Source organism: Dissoconium aciculare (assembly GCF_010015565.1).
Source record: "Dissoconium aciculare CBS 342.82 unplaced genomic scaffold K489scaffold_3, whole genome shotgun sequence".
Classification (NCBI taxonomy): domain Eukaryota; kingdom Fungi; phylum Ascomycota; class Dothideomycetes; order Mycosphaerellales; family Dissoconiaceae; genus Dissoconium; species Dissoconium aciculare.
The window spans coordinates 383,586-399,023 of record NW_022984953.1 but is presented as its reverse complement, the minus strand read 5'-3'; the positions used below and the strand labels follow the sequence as shown (position 1 = coordinate 399,023).

Genomic DNA, 15,438 nt, shown 5'->3' with positions numbered 1-15,438 from the left:
GCCCGCCCGCACTTATCACAATAGTCCTGCCCTGTTGCGCAGCGATGATCCTCCAGGTCGCCCGGCTTACTTGCCTTGTCGCATTCCAGGCAGCCCGATGGTGGCGGGGGTTTGGTATCGCCTATCGATAGGTCACTGTAGCTCAAAGCACACCTGCATGATTGCCCTGAGCTCCGCGCTTGCTCATCACTCGTGCATGTCATCGTCCGGTAATAAATGTCAGGAACGGACGGGGTCCACTGAAGGCAATCGCAAACTTTCTTATTCACTTGAGGGATCGTTAAGTCCCTCCCGGTTGCAATTGTTATTGACGTGTCTCTGTCGTTTTATCTTGCTGGCCTCAGGAAGTGTCACCTCGAATATCGCATAGTCAGAGCGCGGCGTCCTCGTCTTCAAGCTTGAAGCGCATAATCTGTAAGCGACGCGAACCAGTCACAGATCATGGCGAAAAAGAAGGGCGGCAAAACGCCAACCTCGGGTCGTGCAAAGCACAAGCAGAAGGCCCAGAAGAGCAATTCCTGGCAATCTGGAGGCGGTGCTTCAAGAGCCAATGGCTGGTCCGACGATGATGGTTGGTCATATTCGCCACTGCTCGTACAACTCAATCTTGATCAGAACGAGTGCTGAAATTGTATCGCCAAAACACAGATGATAACATCTACACCGGGTTCCGTGGCTTCACGCAAACAAATACTCAAGCCACGTCCACGCCTAGCAGTAACCGTGTCGAGCTTAGGCACCGCACAATCGCATTTATCAGCGCCGGCACCAGCACACCACCAATAGAGCTCAAACATCAGATCGCCAATGGCAGTAGCGAGGACTCCGAGGATATGGATGAGGATAATGAGGATAGCACAATCATCACGAACATCATTACGGACATTGACGCGACAGTGCCCAATCACAGCATGGCCGAAATGATTCTTGAAGATCGTGAAGTGAAAATGGATATCGACAAGGAACAATCACATCATACACGCATCGCCAGCGTCAACAATGCGGAATCTGCTGAGACTTCGATCCATATCGAGGCCCCTCTCTTCATAGTGGACACCGCCGGAGACGAGACGCTCGTCAGACCTAGCAAGGTCAGGCACGATGTCCCTCTCCGACGGTCTCCGTCTCCAGCTCGATCGGACTCAAGTGAGGAACAGGTCGTCTTTCATGGCCGAGGACGCACGAAGATTGTGAACGACCCACTGCACGTCAGTAATAAGACAGTCACAGCAGGTGCCTTCGAGGTCGCGGATCGACTCGAGTCAAACACTGCAACGAGTATCGCATTTGGGGTTGGACCTGGAAAATTAGCAAAAGATGCAACAAAGGAATCACAGGGCTTTACTCCTGCACCGTCCGGATCGTGGTGGAGGAATCATGCTCCGGGAGAAAAACAACCTACCCTCGAGACTGCAATGGCGACGTCGTCCAAACAGCCGACGCTGACACCTCAGCAGAAGCTCAATCTTCCGGTCAGGGAAACAAAGATGACTCGAGATAAGGATGCCGAGGATGTAATTTCATCACTGCTACAATGTGAGAAAAATGCCACAAATAAGAATCACGAGCTTCAGGCCCAGGAAAATGGTAATGCTCGGACTTCCAAGAGGAGAGGTAAGAAGGGCCGAAAGAAGGGCAACCGAGCCTTAAGAACTGCTCTTGATTCAGACGAAGACGATGATGGCGCAGAAGCAGCATACGACGATTATATGGCCAATCTTGCCGCGCAATTAGCACAGGAGGAACAGGAGGAACAACAGACAGGCGACAGCTCAGGTACGGTCTCGGGCATGCTGGCATTCGCACGCACAGCAGGTCTTGAAGGCCCTTCGCTCGTGGTCGACGGACGAATCATTCCAGACGATGAAGTTCTTCCTCGCAAGCTAAAAATGTCTAAAGATGATGACAAGAGCAAAGATGCAAGCGAAGACAGCGCATGGGTTAGTGATGGCTCTGATGTTCCGGAAAACTTCGACAGTGAGGACTCCGATGAGGGTCAGTCAGAGTTGGAGGATGAAATTGAATACAACCAGTCTCAGATGTACGATGACGAGGACGACCTGCGAAGACGTCGGATCGAGCGCATGGAGGATGAAAAACTTGCCCGACTCTTTGCCAAACAAGCAGAATGGGGTATCGACGCAGACGAGTTGATCATTGAGGATGGTGATTTTGATGATGGCATTGGCGACCTCGAAGCAGCACAGCTCGGTTTGGCTGACATCGGCAAACTCACCTTCGGTAGTACACCCAGCAAGCGCTCCAGGCGTGGAGGCAAACGAGAACCTCATCGTTTTGTCGATGCCACTGCGCTCGCTGACAGCTTGGATCAATATGGTAATAACGGCTTTGACATAATGGATTTTGACCGCCCTTCGCTTCGACCTCTTAAGAAGGGTCGCAAGGGCAAGATCCCAGCCGCTCTGGAGGCAATATCGGACGACGAGCTCCTCGAGGTCACAATGGCGTCGTGGGATAATGATCGCGAAAAGAAGCGACTCAAAAAGCTTGAACGTGAAGAGCAGCGCAAGGATGGCCTACTTGGCAAGGCCGCGCGAACAGGCCGCGAAGACCTTAAGGCGAAATATTCAACGGGCATCACAATCAAACAATGTCTCGACGAGCTCTACGCTTTCCTCCTTGAGGTCGACCTCGAACAGCGCGCATTTCCTCCGATGGACAAGGCCGACCGCAAGGCTCTCCACGAGATCTGTACGCGACTTCATCTCAATTCCAAGTCACAAGGAGCAGGCAAGCACCGCTTTCCCATGATCACCAAAACCCAACGCACCCCTTGTCCTGGCGACGCCGAATTCGACGCCTTCGTCGAAATCGCCCGCTCCGGCACCATCGCCACCCACGGCCAGGTGTATAAGCTCAAGAATGCCCTCGCCCGTAAGGGCCGAGCTGCACGGACTGTTGGCGGCGGCCGGGGTGGCGGAGGTGGTAGTCACGCTCCCCGGAATGGCGAAATCGTCGGCGCATCGGCGTCGAAGATTGGCAGCGACAGCTTCGGTCATCGTATGATGCAGAAGATGGGATGGCAGGAGGGTAAAGGTTTGGGCCAATCGGGTGAGGGGTTGATCAATCCCGTTGAGCAGCGGATGAGGTTTGGTACTGCTGGGTTGGGGTGATCGCACTCTACATTGGTTTTAGGCGTTGTTGCATGATGGGAAATAGAAGGACTGTATGAATGCTGACGAGTGTTGTGCCATTGGTTTCTTTGGTGCGATCAAGCACTCTGTAGAAGGTCATATCTGTCTTGTTGGAAAAGCCCAATTATACTCGAGCGTGGCTTAGTTTGGTTCACCTTTCATGTGAGCGTCGTTGTGTGACCTGCGGGTTCTCCAACCCAACCTGCCCAGGTGATATTGAGACGCTTTGGGGGTTGGGCGTCAACGTGCCCAGATGCCCAAGTGATGCTGGCCCTTAGGGTCGATTAAGGGTTTGGGTTGTTTTCGCTTTTCGTTTGCGGTCTTTGCGCGAAGCGACCGTTTGGCTCAACATGATTGATCATGACCTTGCATGGCAATATCATCATATTGTATATTCATCTTGATCTTCAGCTGTCGTTTATATGCACTGAGATCTGGTGGTGGATATATGATCGTGGCGATTGCATGTTGTCTCATTGCTTATGTACCGAAAAGCGTTGACGTCTGGGCTGTGTCTACTTACAAATGCGAGAAAACGTGTTCAACCGATTGTCAGATGCCCGTGACGAGTGCACTGCGCGATTTCGAGGACCCCGACACGGCACAAAGGGAGCACAGTGTAAACAGATGCAATATGACAGTGGTTCATCAGATTTGAGCATAGTACATAGGGGTCAGCCTGATCCGACTGCAGCGTGTCTCTACGCCATGCCCCCACAACGACAACACAAGTGATAGCAGATCGTAAACCAGACACGAAACATCTCGTGTAAACCCGTAATTCCAAACGCCGATTCGCCATGCAAACACAAGAGGACAGGAAGGAGGCTGAGGACGCAAGCCCCTAGAATCCCCGGCCACGGCCACGAGGCGTTCCACGTCCACGTCCGCCGAATCCGCTGCCGCCTCGTCCACCACCGAACCCGCCGCCACCTCCTCGTCCTCCAAATCCACCACCGCCTCTTGCGCCGAAGCCTCCGCGACCAGGTGGACCACCCCGTCCTCTGGGCGCACCCCGACCCCGAGAGAAACCACCGGCACCACCACGAGCACCGCCACGTGCGGGCTTCTTGACCTTCGATACTGTTCCTGGCGGCGGCTTTGGCTTAGGCAGAAACTTCTCCAATGGCAAGAGTTTGTCGCCTCCGATGTAGAATTTGTCACCGGTCTTGAAAGAAGTTGCCTGGATGCCCTCCTGCGGCTTGATAGTGAAATAAACCTGGTTCAGCGGGCCGAGAATCTCGTCGACCTGTCCGATCTTGGTCTTGTTCTCAAGGTAGATGGGCGCGTTGAAGTAGGGGATTTTAGTGTTGATGGAGCTGCAGACGAGCTCGCCTTCGGTCGAGTGTAGGAATTCACCCATCTCTGCGATGGCCACGTTAGATTGCCATCGTTATCAAAAACATTTCCAGACGGTTGTCTGCGAGATAACTCACCGAAGACTGCATCTGGTGGTCCGTAGTTCGATTGGAATCCTCCTCGTCCGCCTCCACGGCCGCCTCGGAAACCTCCACCACCGCCGCCAAATCCACCACGTCCTCCACCGCCTCCTCGTGAGCCCCCTCGGAATGACATTGTTCGTGGGCGGTCTCGCCTGTATAAATTGTTGATGTTGCGGAAGTGTTCGCTGCGGAGTTCGAGCGATTGGCGCGAGTAATCGCAATTTTGAAGTTGCAGCTAGTTTTTCTTGCTTCAAGCTCTTTGCGACAAAATCAAGCAAAGCCGAAAAGATCTTGGCAAGCGGGAATATTCCGCTCATGGGCGCTTAGGCCTCAGGCTTCAGATTTTGGCTCTGCTCATCAAACTCTAGAAAGCACATGGGCACCATGATATATGATATGGTTGGCAGAAATTGGGCGACATTGAATGACTACCTAGGTAGCTGTATCATCGCTCATAAAGCACGATATCTACGGAAGAACAATCTCGCTTCTCCCGCTACGGACGGCTCACCCCCAGCCGGAGTTCATCTTTACAACACTCCTTATTGCATGATCATGTTGCGGCTCGTACCCTCCGTGATGGTACCAAGCACCCGTGCGCCGATCTGCTGGACAAGCGACGTGAGGTCTCTTCCACAGGAGAAGCGAACATCGAGTGAACATGTTGACAGCACGCTATGCTGAGATCACCATCGAGCTAATGGGACCGTAACCATGGGCGCCGGTATCAATGTCCACACCGCCGCATCCAGCCTGCTCACCACTCTGCAACCGAGTCATCAAAGAAGTAGTGTTGTCGAGATCTTGAGGTGTATCAAAGATGATGTATTTGCCCTTGAGCTTCCGCAGATCTTTCAAGTTCGGTGTGATCCAGTTGGCTGGCTCCGTGGCAGAAACATCCCTGACAATTATGCACTGGACTTGATCCGGGTACTCTTTTGCGAGGCCGATGTAGGTCTTAAGTGTAGAACCTGGCGTTGTGTCGCCGACGAAGACAAACTTTCGACGTGGAAAGGACTCCATGAGCCGGTGCAGATTGTTGTAGCGAGGACTCATCGTCTCGTGGATGCTGTCGTATATCATCGGTCGAAAGTCAAACGTGCCTGCAGGATAACTGAACATTGGGAGTTAGCTGCCTAACGACTCGTTCAAGGGTCTTGAATCATACTGACTACTTATTTATACCCTGGACATAAAAGTCATAGCCAAGCTCCGGCGTATCTGAAAGCCAATGGAAATGTGCTGAAGGTGCCGTGGATTGCTAGTCTCGATAAATCTGGGGCATTTCCAACCAAGGCTGAAAGGTCCGCACAAAGGTGTTGAAGATCATCTGTTTAGGATTCCAGATCTCGGCAACTCGAAGAATATCATCCACATCTGATACGATGGTTAATCCTTCCGAGGAAAAGTAATGTGTCTCCAATGTGACCAGTCGTGAGCGCATGTCAGCTTCGCCGCAACCTGCTATGCTCAGATGGGAACTTGCGTTATCAAACCAGTGACCTTGCGCATCAATGTTCACCTCAATTTTTCTGTTTGTGCTGGAATAGAAGGTTCGAAAGTGGCCAAACCTGTTCGTTCGAGGCCCAATTTCTGCAATCGACGGCCTTCTATCAGCTGCATGCAAGGTTGGCTGCCCACCGATAATCGAGAATGTTGACCACTCAACCGGCATCGAGAAGTTCAGCATACTGCCCATCTCATATCCCATCATACTCATGAGGTCGTCGAGCACCGCTTGTCTGCTTCCGGCTGACGCACACCTGGGTATAGCGAATGCGAAACCTTGGACACTCGAAAATGTCGTCAACTCCGTGCCTGTGGTAGTGAAATTTCCATATTGCGGCCACGTAGCAATATGGATTCTCCTGTCTTCAAAGAGGTCTTTGTGGCTCTCGCATTGGCTATGCAAAAAATCGGATACCAAACGAGCCAGAGGAGCAGTCCAGCGCGAGAACAATGAGCTGGGGGTCGTATGGCATTCAAAAGCTCGGGTCGTCCCAGTGGCGAAATGCAGGAGAACGGAGAACAGTAGTAATGCCAACATGCTGATACTGCATATGTAGCGATCAGAGAAATGATTATGTACAGTGAACTCTCGTATCCAACCTACCATCAGGGCGTGTCAAGGTTTCTGACCTCGGAAATTTACACGTACATGAAACAAGTCAGGCAGGAGCTCCTCGAAGATCATTCATCTCACGCTTATCATTGGCTCCTGCCTGCGGCTTTACGTCGCACTTGTGTCAAGATAGCGATCCATCGAAAGCTGAGTAGTAAGCTTGATGATAGGCCCCAAATCACTGAGTTGACCAGTAGAATTCCGTACCATTGAGCTCTCACTTATGTTGGCTTCGCAAGAATTTACGTGCCAGCTGCTGAGCACCATATCTGCGGAGAAAAATCCAGTAATATGCTACACCGGCCAGTCCGCCTCCGATGTGTGCGGCATGTCCGGTAGTGGCTGTTGGCGAATTGATATAATAAGAGTCGACCAACGCATAGCCGACCGTGAACACCCACAGAGGAAAGTTCACAGGGATGAGGAAAAGGCGCATTGGGGCAGACGGCGCACAACAAGTCGCGACGGCCGCAATGCCCATTACGACCCCACTGGCGCCGAGTAGTATCCTGTCTCCAGGAGGATTCCTCTGTAGTTGGCAAAGGTTGCCGATGATAGCAGAAGAGAGTGTAATGCCAATGACGTGAGCTGCTCCGATCCCAGGTATCGTGACCAGAAATGAGCCCAAAGACCACAGGTTCACCACATTAAAGAAAAAGTGAACCGGGCTGGTATGTGAGAAAGCAGCTCCGACCAGGCTGAAGTAGCAATTGTGTGCCATGTGCAAGTTGGATGTCATAAATTGTGACTGCATAATTGTGGAGAGTACCTGATTGTTTGTCGATAATGTGAATTGCCACGTGACGAAGACTGCGGCATTGATCCCTATGATAATACTTATGGCGAGAAGGGCATTGGAGCGACGCTTGGCGAGTTTGAGCATAGCCGTCGCTCCACCGCCCGAGGCGAGATAACCTTCAGCCCACGTTCGGAGAGCATCGTCGCTCATTTTCCGTGGCTTCTGATCTTCAGCTAGTGATCGCGACTGGCTCAATGATCGTATCAAATTGTGCGGTTTGAGGCTTGCCAGAGACAAACTGGTTGTGGTTTGTCTGCATCGGGATTGTCGAGAGAGTGGATATTTGATTGTGGTCTGCGACGAGTTCAGGCATGCCCATGATGAGAGATGAGACGCCCTGGATGTTCGACAAATTGATGCAAACGGTCGTTGAGCGTGCAACGCAGGCATACGAGCTATCACCAACATTCTCGGACTGGCCATGGCGGCAACGCAACTAAGAAGCTATGATCTCGGGAAGTTCTTGTAGAATGATACCAACGGATCGTCAAGCATCCATTAAGCGGTCGTAATGGAAATGCGGTCTGAAGCAGCTATTGGATGGCAAAGCAGAGTTGAATTGGCGTGGACAACCTCGTTATCACGTATATGTATGCATGGAGGAGACGGAGGTCAAGCAAGGGATGAGTATATCCTTATGCAGGTGTGATTATTGTACTCGCCATATCCTGGACTGTACGGTACAGTACATACATAATATTTGCGGCCCAGCTTGGACCAAGCCCACCACCAACATTGGCTTTGGCTCTGGTTCTTCTCCATGCCAGGGCTACCAGATTTCTACAACCAGCACAATTCGACACCTATCACCTTGTTTCCACTCCCTCTCATCACCCAACTCTGATCCTTCCACCCGACCCGTTTCGACGAAAACATCATCTTCAGATCCGCTTTATCCTGTGGCCGAACCGGAACTCACCACTGGGCTTGCTGTGCGCTCACCACGACTTGGCCAATCTTCAGCTCACTCATCATCAAGGCGTGAAAGCGATTCGACCCATCAATCGTGGTTGTATCACCAATATTGTGTCTAGCGACCAAATCAACCTCTCACATCGAACACACCGCATTCGCCGGCTAGTTGACAGGTCTCAATTTCCAACACCGATCTTCATTACCGGAATTCTGTTCTCAACACCACCGTTGAGTTTGGACAAGAGCACGCGCAAGTGTGAGAGAACTTTCACAGAAGACTCTACATCTCCATTATAATGGCGTCCGAGCTGTCAAATAAGCTCGAGGCGACCAGTCTCAACGACAGCACACCAAATGCAGGCGATTATCGGGCAGGCCTAAAGGCCCCACCAAAGGACAACCGACACCAAACCGAAGATGTTACGGCGACAAAGGGAATAGAGTTCGAGGAGTTCTACTTGAAGCGAGAACTGTTAATGGGAATCTTTGAGGCTGGTTTTGAGAAGCCGTCACCCATTCAAGAAGAGACCATTCCGGTTGCGCTGACTGGGCGGGATGTTCTGGCGCGTGCCAAGAACGGTACTGGCAAGACTGCGGCCTTCGTGATTCCCACACTGGAACGTGTCAATGCAAAGGTCGACAAAATCCAAGCTCTTCTCCTCGTGCCAACGCGAGAGTTGGCGCTGCAAACATCACAAGTATGCAAGACCCTCGGCAAGCACTTGGGGATCAATGTCATGGTCACAACCGGAGGTACTGGCCTACGCGATGATATCATGCGCTTGAATGAACCTGTTCACATCGTTGTCGGCACACCTGGACGTATTCTTGATTTGGCGTCCAAGGGAGTAGCAGATCTTTCACATGCGCAAACATTTGTCATGGACGAAGCCGATAAGCTGCTGTCACCCGAATTCACCGTCACCATCGAACAGCTCCTACAATTCCACCCGAAAGATCGACAGGTCATGCTCTTTTCTGCTACATTCCCAGTTGTCGTGAAGGATTTCAAGGATAAACACATGAATGACCCACACGAAATCAACTTGATGGACGAGTTGACGCTTCGCGGTATTACTCAATACTATGCCTTTGTGGAGGAGAAGCAAAAGGTTCACTGTTTGAACACACTGTTCAGTCGCCTGCAGATCAACCAGTCCATCATCTTCTGCAACAGCACTACCCGAGTCGAGCTTCTGGCTAAAAAGATCACCGAATTGGGTTATTCCTGTTTCTACTCTCACGCCAAAATGCTACAACATCACAGAAATCGCGTCTTCCATGACTTCCGCAACGGCGCCATGCGCAACCTTGTCTGCTCAGATCTGTTGACCAGAGGTATTGACATTCAGGCTGTGAACGTCGTCATCAACTTTGACTTTCCCAAGAATGCAGAGACATATCTTCATCGTATTGGTCGTTCTGGTCGATTTGGACACCTTGGTCTAGCAATTAATTTGATCAATTGGGAGGATCGTTTCAATCTTTACCGCATTGAGCAGGAATTGGGCACTGAAATTCAGCCCATCCCGGCTGCTATTGACAAGTCTCTCTATGTCTATGACTCTCCAGAGTCTATTCCTCGCCCCATCAACACTGCTCCTCCAAACCAATCTGGCCAACCTGCGAATGGGCGTCAACAGGGCAGTGGCCAAGATCTTCTCAACCCTGCTAACCGGACTGGCTCTGGCCACCGTGGAGGACGAGGCGGATACGCTGGTCGTGGGAGAGGCGGCCCTCGTCCTGATCAGCAGGGCCAAGTCGCTACGAACGGCTCGCAAGGGCAGCCTCGACGAGGCGGTTTCGCACCGCGCGGTGGACCATCGCAAGCCCCGGGTCCGCCAGCTGCGCATGCATAAATGACGGAGCGCAGGCCGCTCCGGTCATCATCATCATCTGCCTTGGGGAGCGAGTTCTGTAGGAGTATATCGTGGCGTTTTTCTTTTGGGTTTGTGGTTCTGCTGGGACAACGACGAGGCCAGCTGGTATGCTGCCTGGAGTTTCCTTCTACGAGCATGAATTTCCTTGACGATCGTCGGGATCTGGTTTCCTGACACGGACGCTTACGTTTTTCGTGGTCCCGGGGGCGGCGATATGCTTGCGACGACCTTTTTTCTTTTGGCGAGATGATCTGACGGACGACCTGCTTGCTTTGTTGCTTTTTTTTGCGCGTTTGCTTCATTTTACGATTTCTCTTCTTGATCTCTCGTGTTGAACGCTAATCCTCAACCCACCGACTTCTTGGACACCGATTGGGTCGACACTGCACTGACATGGAGTATGCTATGCACTGTATACTTCCTACAGCTAAGTGATCAGTTCTACACCCTGATCATCACAAAAACTTCACACTCTATCTCGCGACCTCGGCTTGTACTACAGCATCCCTTCACGACCGCACCTCCTTACTTTAAGAACGATTCCGAGATCTTCGGTCGATCTTGGCTACAACACATCACCTCATCAGCATTGCCGACTCCTCCAACAACGCTGGCTCCGTTCAAAACGACAATTGCAACACCGTGTCTTGAACAAGACAATACAACAATCGGGCATTTGCGCACCCAAGACAACATAATTTCGGTTCCCTTTCGCCATTCTGGCATAGTTCGAATCGGCCAATTATCAATGGAGACCGACACAGGCGCTGCCGGAATTTCGTCGAACAAATTTCAAACATTCTGATGCACGAGTTCATATCCATCGATGGCAGCAGCCAATAAAGCGTCAAAAACTGACAATCTGCTGATCACTGACAAATCCTTCCCTCAAGCTTACGTGGAAGTCAGCCTGAGCAGCGCTGATCTGAACAGCATATGTTCCCCACTTGTCAAGACCCTTGCTTTCATTCAACAAAGTGTAGAAGACTTATCCTTTTGTCTTGGAGGTCTGATGCACTGATCTTCGCGCCTCTTTCAATTTCATCGTATGCCCAAAGGATACGCCGGCATCAGCATCACCAGGGAAAGCAAGCAAATTTGGGGACCCACACCCTAAAATATATAAAACCTTTTTTTGGAAGTCGAGGAGGCGAGAGGTCATACTGACGGCGGACACAGCAGTGAGGGAAAGCAGCTTTTGTCCTTCAGACATAGCGCTATGGCCCATCTACCATCGTATGTACCACTTGAATGCAGAACACCCTCGATCCGCTCTCCGCGTATGATGATAGTGTGTACTTTGCTACGTGACTGTATTCATCCTCTTCTCCACTATTTGGACCTCGGGAGCTTTTCACAAGTCTTGGCCCGTTACAATTTGCGTGCGTTCACGCGACACCTGTGTACAGTTCGGCTGGCGGTCTCTCCCCCTCCGCCGGCTTGGGGCTCAGCGCATGATGCGTGATCGGATTAGAGACGAGAAGAGGTCTGTGCGGAGGCGCGCCCGATACTCAATGCAGTTGGGATGGCGGCCCAGGCCGCATCCGTGCCGTCTTCATGCGTTGTTTCCGGGTTGTGAGCTGTGACGGATGTGTTGCTGGGAGCTTCGGCGTCGCGTTGGGGAAACCATCCTCGTTCATGATGACTTGACGATCATGACAATGTTGCGCGTATCATACGTTGATTGATATGGAATCGATTGAAGATTGTAATAGATTCATAGAGTCTACGGAAAATCTAGCGCCGCATCGCAGTCTTTGCGAAGGTGGCAGGCTTTGCCCAGGTCGTCAGAGATACCAACCGAAAGCTTTCCAACTCGAAGATGTTTGCTCGTTGAGCTTGCGCCGCGAGAGTGCTTCCTTGCGCAAAGAAAGACCCGCTCCGTTGACGATCCCAATCGATCAAATCTGACGCTTTCCTCTTCAGCTACTTGACGGGATTTTCAGCATTTGATTTGTTTTGTTGGCGGTGGAGAAATTCATCGCACTCGGGAGACGGCTTGGCGGAATTGGCCGACGCGCGACGGGGATCTATTCACGCGAGGACTTTGTTATGGCATCGCTGTTGCAGTCTATTATTTAAAAACATAATTGATTGCCCTGGCGAGGTAAGTTACGCTCTCAATCCACCATGGGTGAATTGGCCAACATGATTGCTGTAATCTCGATGGAATGGAGAGGCAGCTCGTGTGAGTGCGCTGCGGGTTGCGACGGTTGGCTCGTCGCGACTAATGGACGACGGTCGATGTTGACGATACACACAATGATACTCAGACACAGGACGTCTAAAGATGACACTTATGGAAAATCTGCATTTTCCCAACCACAAGTTCTAGTCATCATTTGGAAAGGATTGTTGTCACGTTGGATCGTTGTTGATCAGGTGACAGCTTTTTGAGCTTTGCGTCTCGGGCGTCACCGGACTGTTGCGCGAGCCTCAGGAAAGATGGGAGAACTCTCTCAAAAATAAGGCCGACAGCATGTACGATTCAGATGAAAGAGAGTCTATTTGCACGTATGGCTCGCCATCTCGAAATTTGTGTTTGTTGTTGTCGCTATTGTGGTGCAACAAGTCGAGTCTGTGAAGCTCGTCGCATCTGCTGACAAAAATCTGCCAAGCTACACTCATCGTGATGAAAAGCTCAACATTAAACGGATCACATGGCGTACAGATTGTCTCCAGCATTGGGGACTAAGACCGCGTGTCGGACGATGAACACATGCACAAAGCATACTCCAAATAATCGTAGTGTGCAATGCTTCAAAACAAACCGAGCGCGTCGGAGCAGAACCAAGCGCCGCGAGGGCGCGCCGATACCGACCAAGAGGAACTGCGACTGAGCATCTCCATCCGACCCACATGAGAGCGGTGAATGATGACGAAAGCACGTTCAGGGTCCGATCGAGTGAGACGAAGACTACGAAGACGAAGTGAGGGAGAGAGAAAGGAATGGCAGCCACGAGAGCGGAGACAGACGCGACGTGGACGAGATGGGAGGAGGTGTTGTTTGGACGTCGTCCCGATGGCGTTAGCGTTATATCAATGGAAGATATCGATGGTTCTTTGATTCAGAAATAACAGAGAGGAAAAGGAGGAGGAGACGGAGAACAGGCCCAGCCTGTGGAAGAAAGAGAGAAAGTGTGCGGATGTGAAAGTTGAGACTGTGTGGTGAAAGTGTGTGTAGCGTGTGCAGAGCAGAAAGATTGATTAGAGCGAAGCTGGCACACCCACCCCGGCCTTCAAAACCAGAGCGTCCCCGCGCATCGCGCACACCTGCCCTGCCCTCCCTCCTCCTCCATTATCATCCATCGCCATTCAACAACAACAATTCTTCTACACAGCTTCTCGTCTATTCCAATACATCATCTTGTCGATCAGATCTCGCTTCATCAACCACATCAAAAAACCAAATCAATACAATGGCTGGAACTAAGAAGGCAACTGGCACTGCGGCCGCGCCCAAGAAGGCCGCATCCACTGCTGCTCATCCCTCCTACCAGGGTAAGTGATGCTCCAACACCGATTGAAACATCACCATTTCGCGCGTTCTCGCGTCAGATTGATGTTTACATGTTCTGGTACATTTACTGATGATTCTTGCATATAGACATGATCAAGGAGGCTATTCTGCAGGTGAGTGTGCTTCATCCGGCGCAAAACCTCGTCTCGCCGCCGTTTCGCGCGTCCGCTTTCAGGATTGCGACACGGTGACTTCGCGTCACGATTGCGCCCGACAGCAACGATCAAAACGTTTTGAACTTTGTACTAATATGCTCGCCGCTTCAGCTCAAGGACCGTGGTGGATCTAGGTGAGTTAATAATTTACTCCCATCGCCACCGCCGTCGTTGCCAAGTTTGGGCGGCTGGTGGGGTTTGATGATTTGTTTTGAATCCTCGTGCTAACCATGTCTTGTTTTTCCACAGCCGTCAAGCCATCAAGAAGCACCTTTTGGCCAACCACCCCAGCGTCACCAACGTCAGCGAGAATGCCTTCACCACTCAGCTCAACAAGGCTCTCCAGCGCGGTACCGACAGCGGTGTCTTCCTCCGCCCCAAGGGTAAGTCAAATTTCCAATGATGCGTTTTTTTTTTTTTTTGTGTGAGATGTTGCCAACCATTGCAATCGATTCGCAATGATCTTGTACTCTCTACGAGCACTTTGCGCCATCGAACTATCCAATCGACGCTCGATCAAAGCAGGCAGATGGCTGACCTCGTCGTCTTCGTTTTCTACAGGACCTTCCGGACCCGTGAAGCTTGCTGCCAGCAAGCCTGCTGCAAAGACCGAAGCCAAGCCTAAGGCCGCCAAAGCCGCTGCTCCCAAGAAGGCCACCACTGCTGCCGCAAAGAAGACTACCAAGACCGCCGCCACCAAGACCAAGGCTGAGGCAAAGCCCAAGGCTGCTGCCACCAAGAAGGCACCGGCTACCAAGACCAAGGCCAACACTAGCAAGGTGCGTAAGACTCCTGCCTCGGCTGTAAGTTTCTTTGCTGCCGCCGTTGCTTAAACCGATATGCACGCGATTATCGTTGTCGGAGTTCTGTTACTAATTCGAGTTTCCTTTCCCAGGCCCCCGCTGTTGAGGACAAGGCTGCTGTCGTCCTAGGAAAGACCAAGTCTGGCCGTGTCACCAAGACGAAGGCTGCCTCTGCGACCAAGGCCGCACCCAAGAAGAAGGCCGCCACCGCCACAAAGAAGGCCACTCCCAAGAAGGCCGCCGGAGCGACAGCGACCAAGGCATAAATGCCGCCATGACTCGGACTTTACTTCGATTCTTCCCTCGGCGCTTTTTTTTGTCTTGTCATCGTTTCGAAGAGGAATACCCTACTCCCCAGAACTGGAGCGACGAACCCGCACGCGTGATGAAATCGCTGCTGCTGCACTCGCCCGCCCTTTCCGGAAGTCACCTCTTCGGACTGACGTTGCTGCTTCTTCTTGCCTTTTCCCAGTTCTTCCTCTCTCAAGATAACCCCGAACCCTCTTCTTTATTTTACGAAACCGCGACGACGAATTGCCTCCTCCCATCGCTTCCGGGGAGGTTGGGTAATACACCGTATGTGTGCACCTCTCGCTTACCCGCTCCATTCGGCACTTCTTTGCCGTCCTTCAAGACATTCTTCTGAA

The 15,438-nt window shown here is 51.6% G+C and overlaps 7 protein-coding genes across 7 annotated transcripts; 3 read left to right on the top strand and 4 right to left on the bottom strand.

Annotated features, from left to right (window-relative positions):
- The first annotated feature begins 197 nt into the window (after positions 1-197).
- On the top strand, positions 198-3,296 carry K489DRAFT_377455 (uncharacterized protein). The gene is made up of 2 exons (XM_033604157.1): positions 198-571; positions 649-3,296. Exons 1-2 carry the CDS (start codon positions 442-444, stop codon positions 3,132-3,134), a joined length of 2,616 nt encoding a protein of 871 aa, XP_033461956.1. The 5' UTR covers positions 198-441; the 3' UTR covers positions 3,135-3,296.
- Positions 3,297-3,956: 660 nt separating this feature from the next.
- On the bottom strand, positions 3,957-4,809 carry K489DRAFT_377453 (Gar1-domain-containing protein). The gene is made up of 2 exons (XM_033604156.1): positions 4,592-4,809; positions 3,957-4,520 (listed from the first exon to the last, which is right to left on the bottom strand). Exons 1-2 carry the CDS (start codon positions 4,728-4,730, stop codon positions 4,000-4,002), a joined length of 660 nt encoding a protein of 219 aa, XP_033461955.1. The 5' UTR covers positions 4,731-4,809; the 3' UTR covers positions 3,957-3,999.
- Positions 4,810-5,272: 463 nt separating this feature from the next.
- On the bottom strand, positions 5,273-5,846 carry K489DRAFT_313856 (uncharacterized protein; the record flags this gene model as incomplete). The annotated part of the gene is made up of 2 exons (XM_033600970.1): positions 5,273-5,711; positions 5,770-5,846. Coding segments are annotated over 2 exons (516 nt in total), but the record flags the coding sequence as incomplete, so codon positions are not given.
- On the bottom strand, positions 5,390-6,794 carry K489DRAFT_421101 (uncharacterized protein). Its single transcript, XM_033608223.1, has 2 exons — positions 5,770-6,794; positions 5,390-5,711 (listed from the first exon to the last, which is right to left on the bottom strand). The coding sequence occupies exon 1, from the start codon at positions 6,711-6,713 to the stop codon at positions 5,859-5,861; it is 855 nt and encodes a 284-aa protein (XP_033461953.1). The 5' UTR covers positions 6,714-6,794; the 3' UTR covers positions 5,390-5,711; positions 5,770-5,858.
- Positions 6,795-6,936: 142 nt separating this feature from the next.
- On the bottom strand, positions 6,937-7,668 carry K489DRAFT_314955 (uncharacterized protein; the record flags this gene model as incomplete). Its single annotated transcript, XM_033601058.1, has 1 exon — positions 6,937-7,668. One exon carries the CDS (start codon positions 7,666-7,668, stop codon positions 6,937-6,939), a length of 732 nt encoding a protein of 243 aa, XP_033461952.1.
- Positions 7,669-8,729: 1,061 nt separating this feature from the next.
- K489DRAFT_387074 (DEAD-domain-containing protein) lies at positions 8,730-10,292 on the top strand (the record flags this gene model as incomplete). The annotated part of the gene is made up of 2 exons (XM_033606286.1): positions 8,730-10,152; positions 10,216-10,292. The coding sequence occupies 2 exons, from the start codon at positions 8,730-8,732 to the stop codon at positions 10,290-10,292; spliced, it is 1,500 nt and encodes a 499-aa protein (XP_033461951.1).
- A 3,264-nt stretch (positions 10,293-13,556) lies between these two features.
- Positions 13,557-14,981, top strand: K489DRAFT_144718 (uncharacterized protein). The gene is made up of 5 exons (XM_033599169.1): positions 13,557-13,814; positions 13,921-13,946; positions 14,100-14,122; positions 14,238-14,371; positions 14,884-14,981. Exons 1-5 carry the CDS (start codon positions 13,733-13,735, stop codon positions 14,895-14,897), a joined length of 279 nt encoding a protein of 92 aa, XP_033461950.1. The 5' UTR covers positions 13,557-13,732; the 3' UTR covers positions 14,898-14,981.
- The last annotated feature ends 457 nt before the right edge of the window (positions 14,982-15,438 follow it).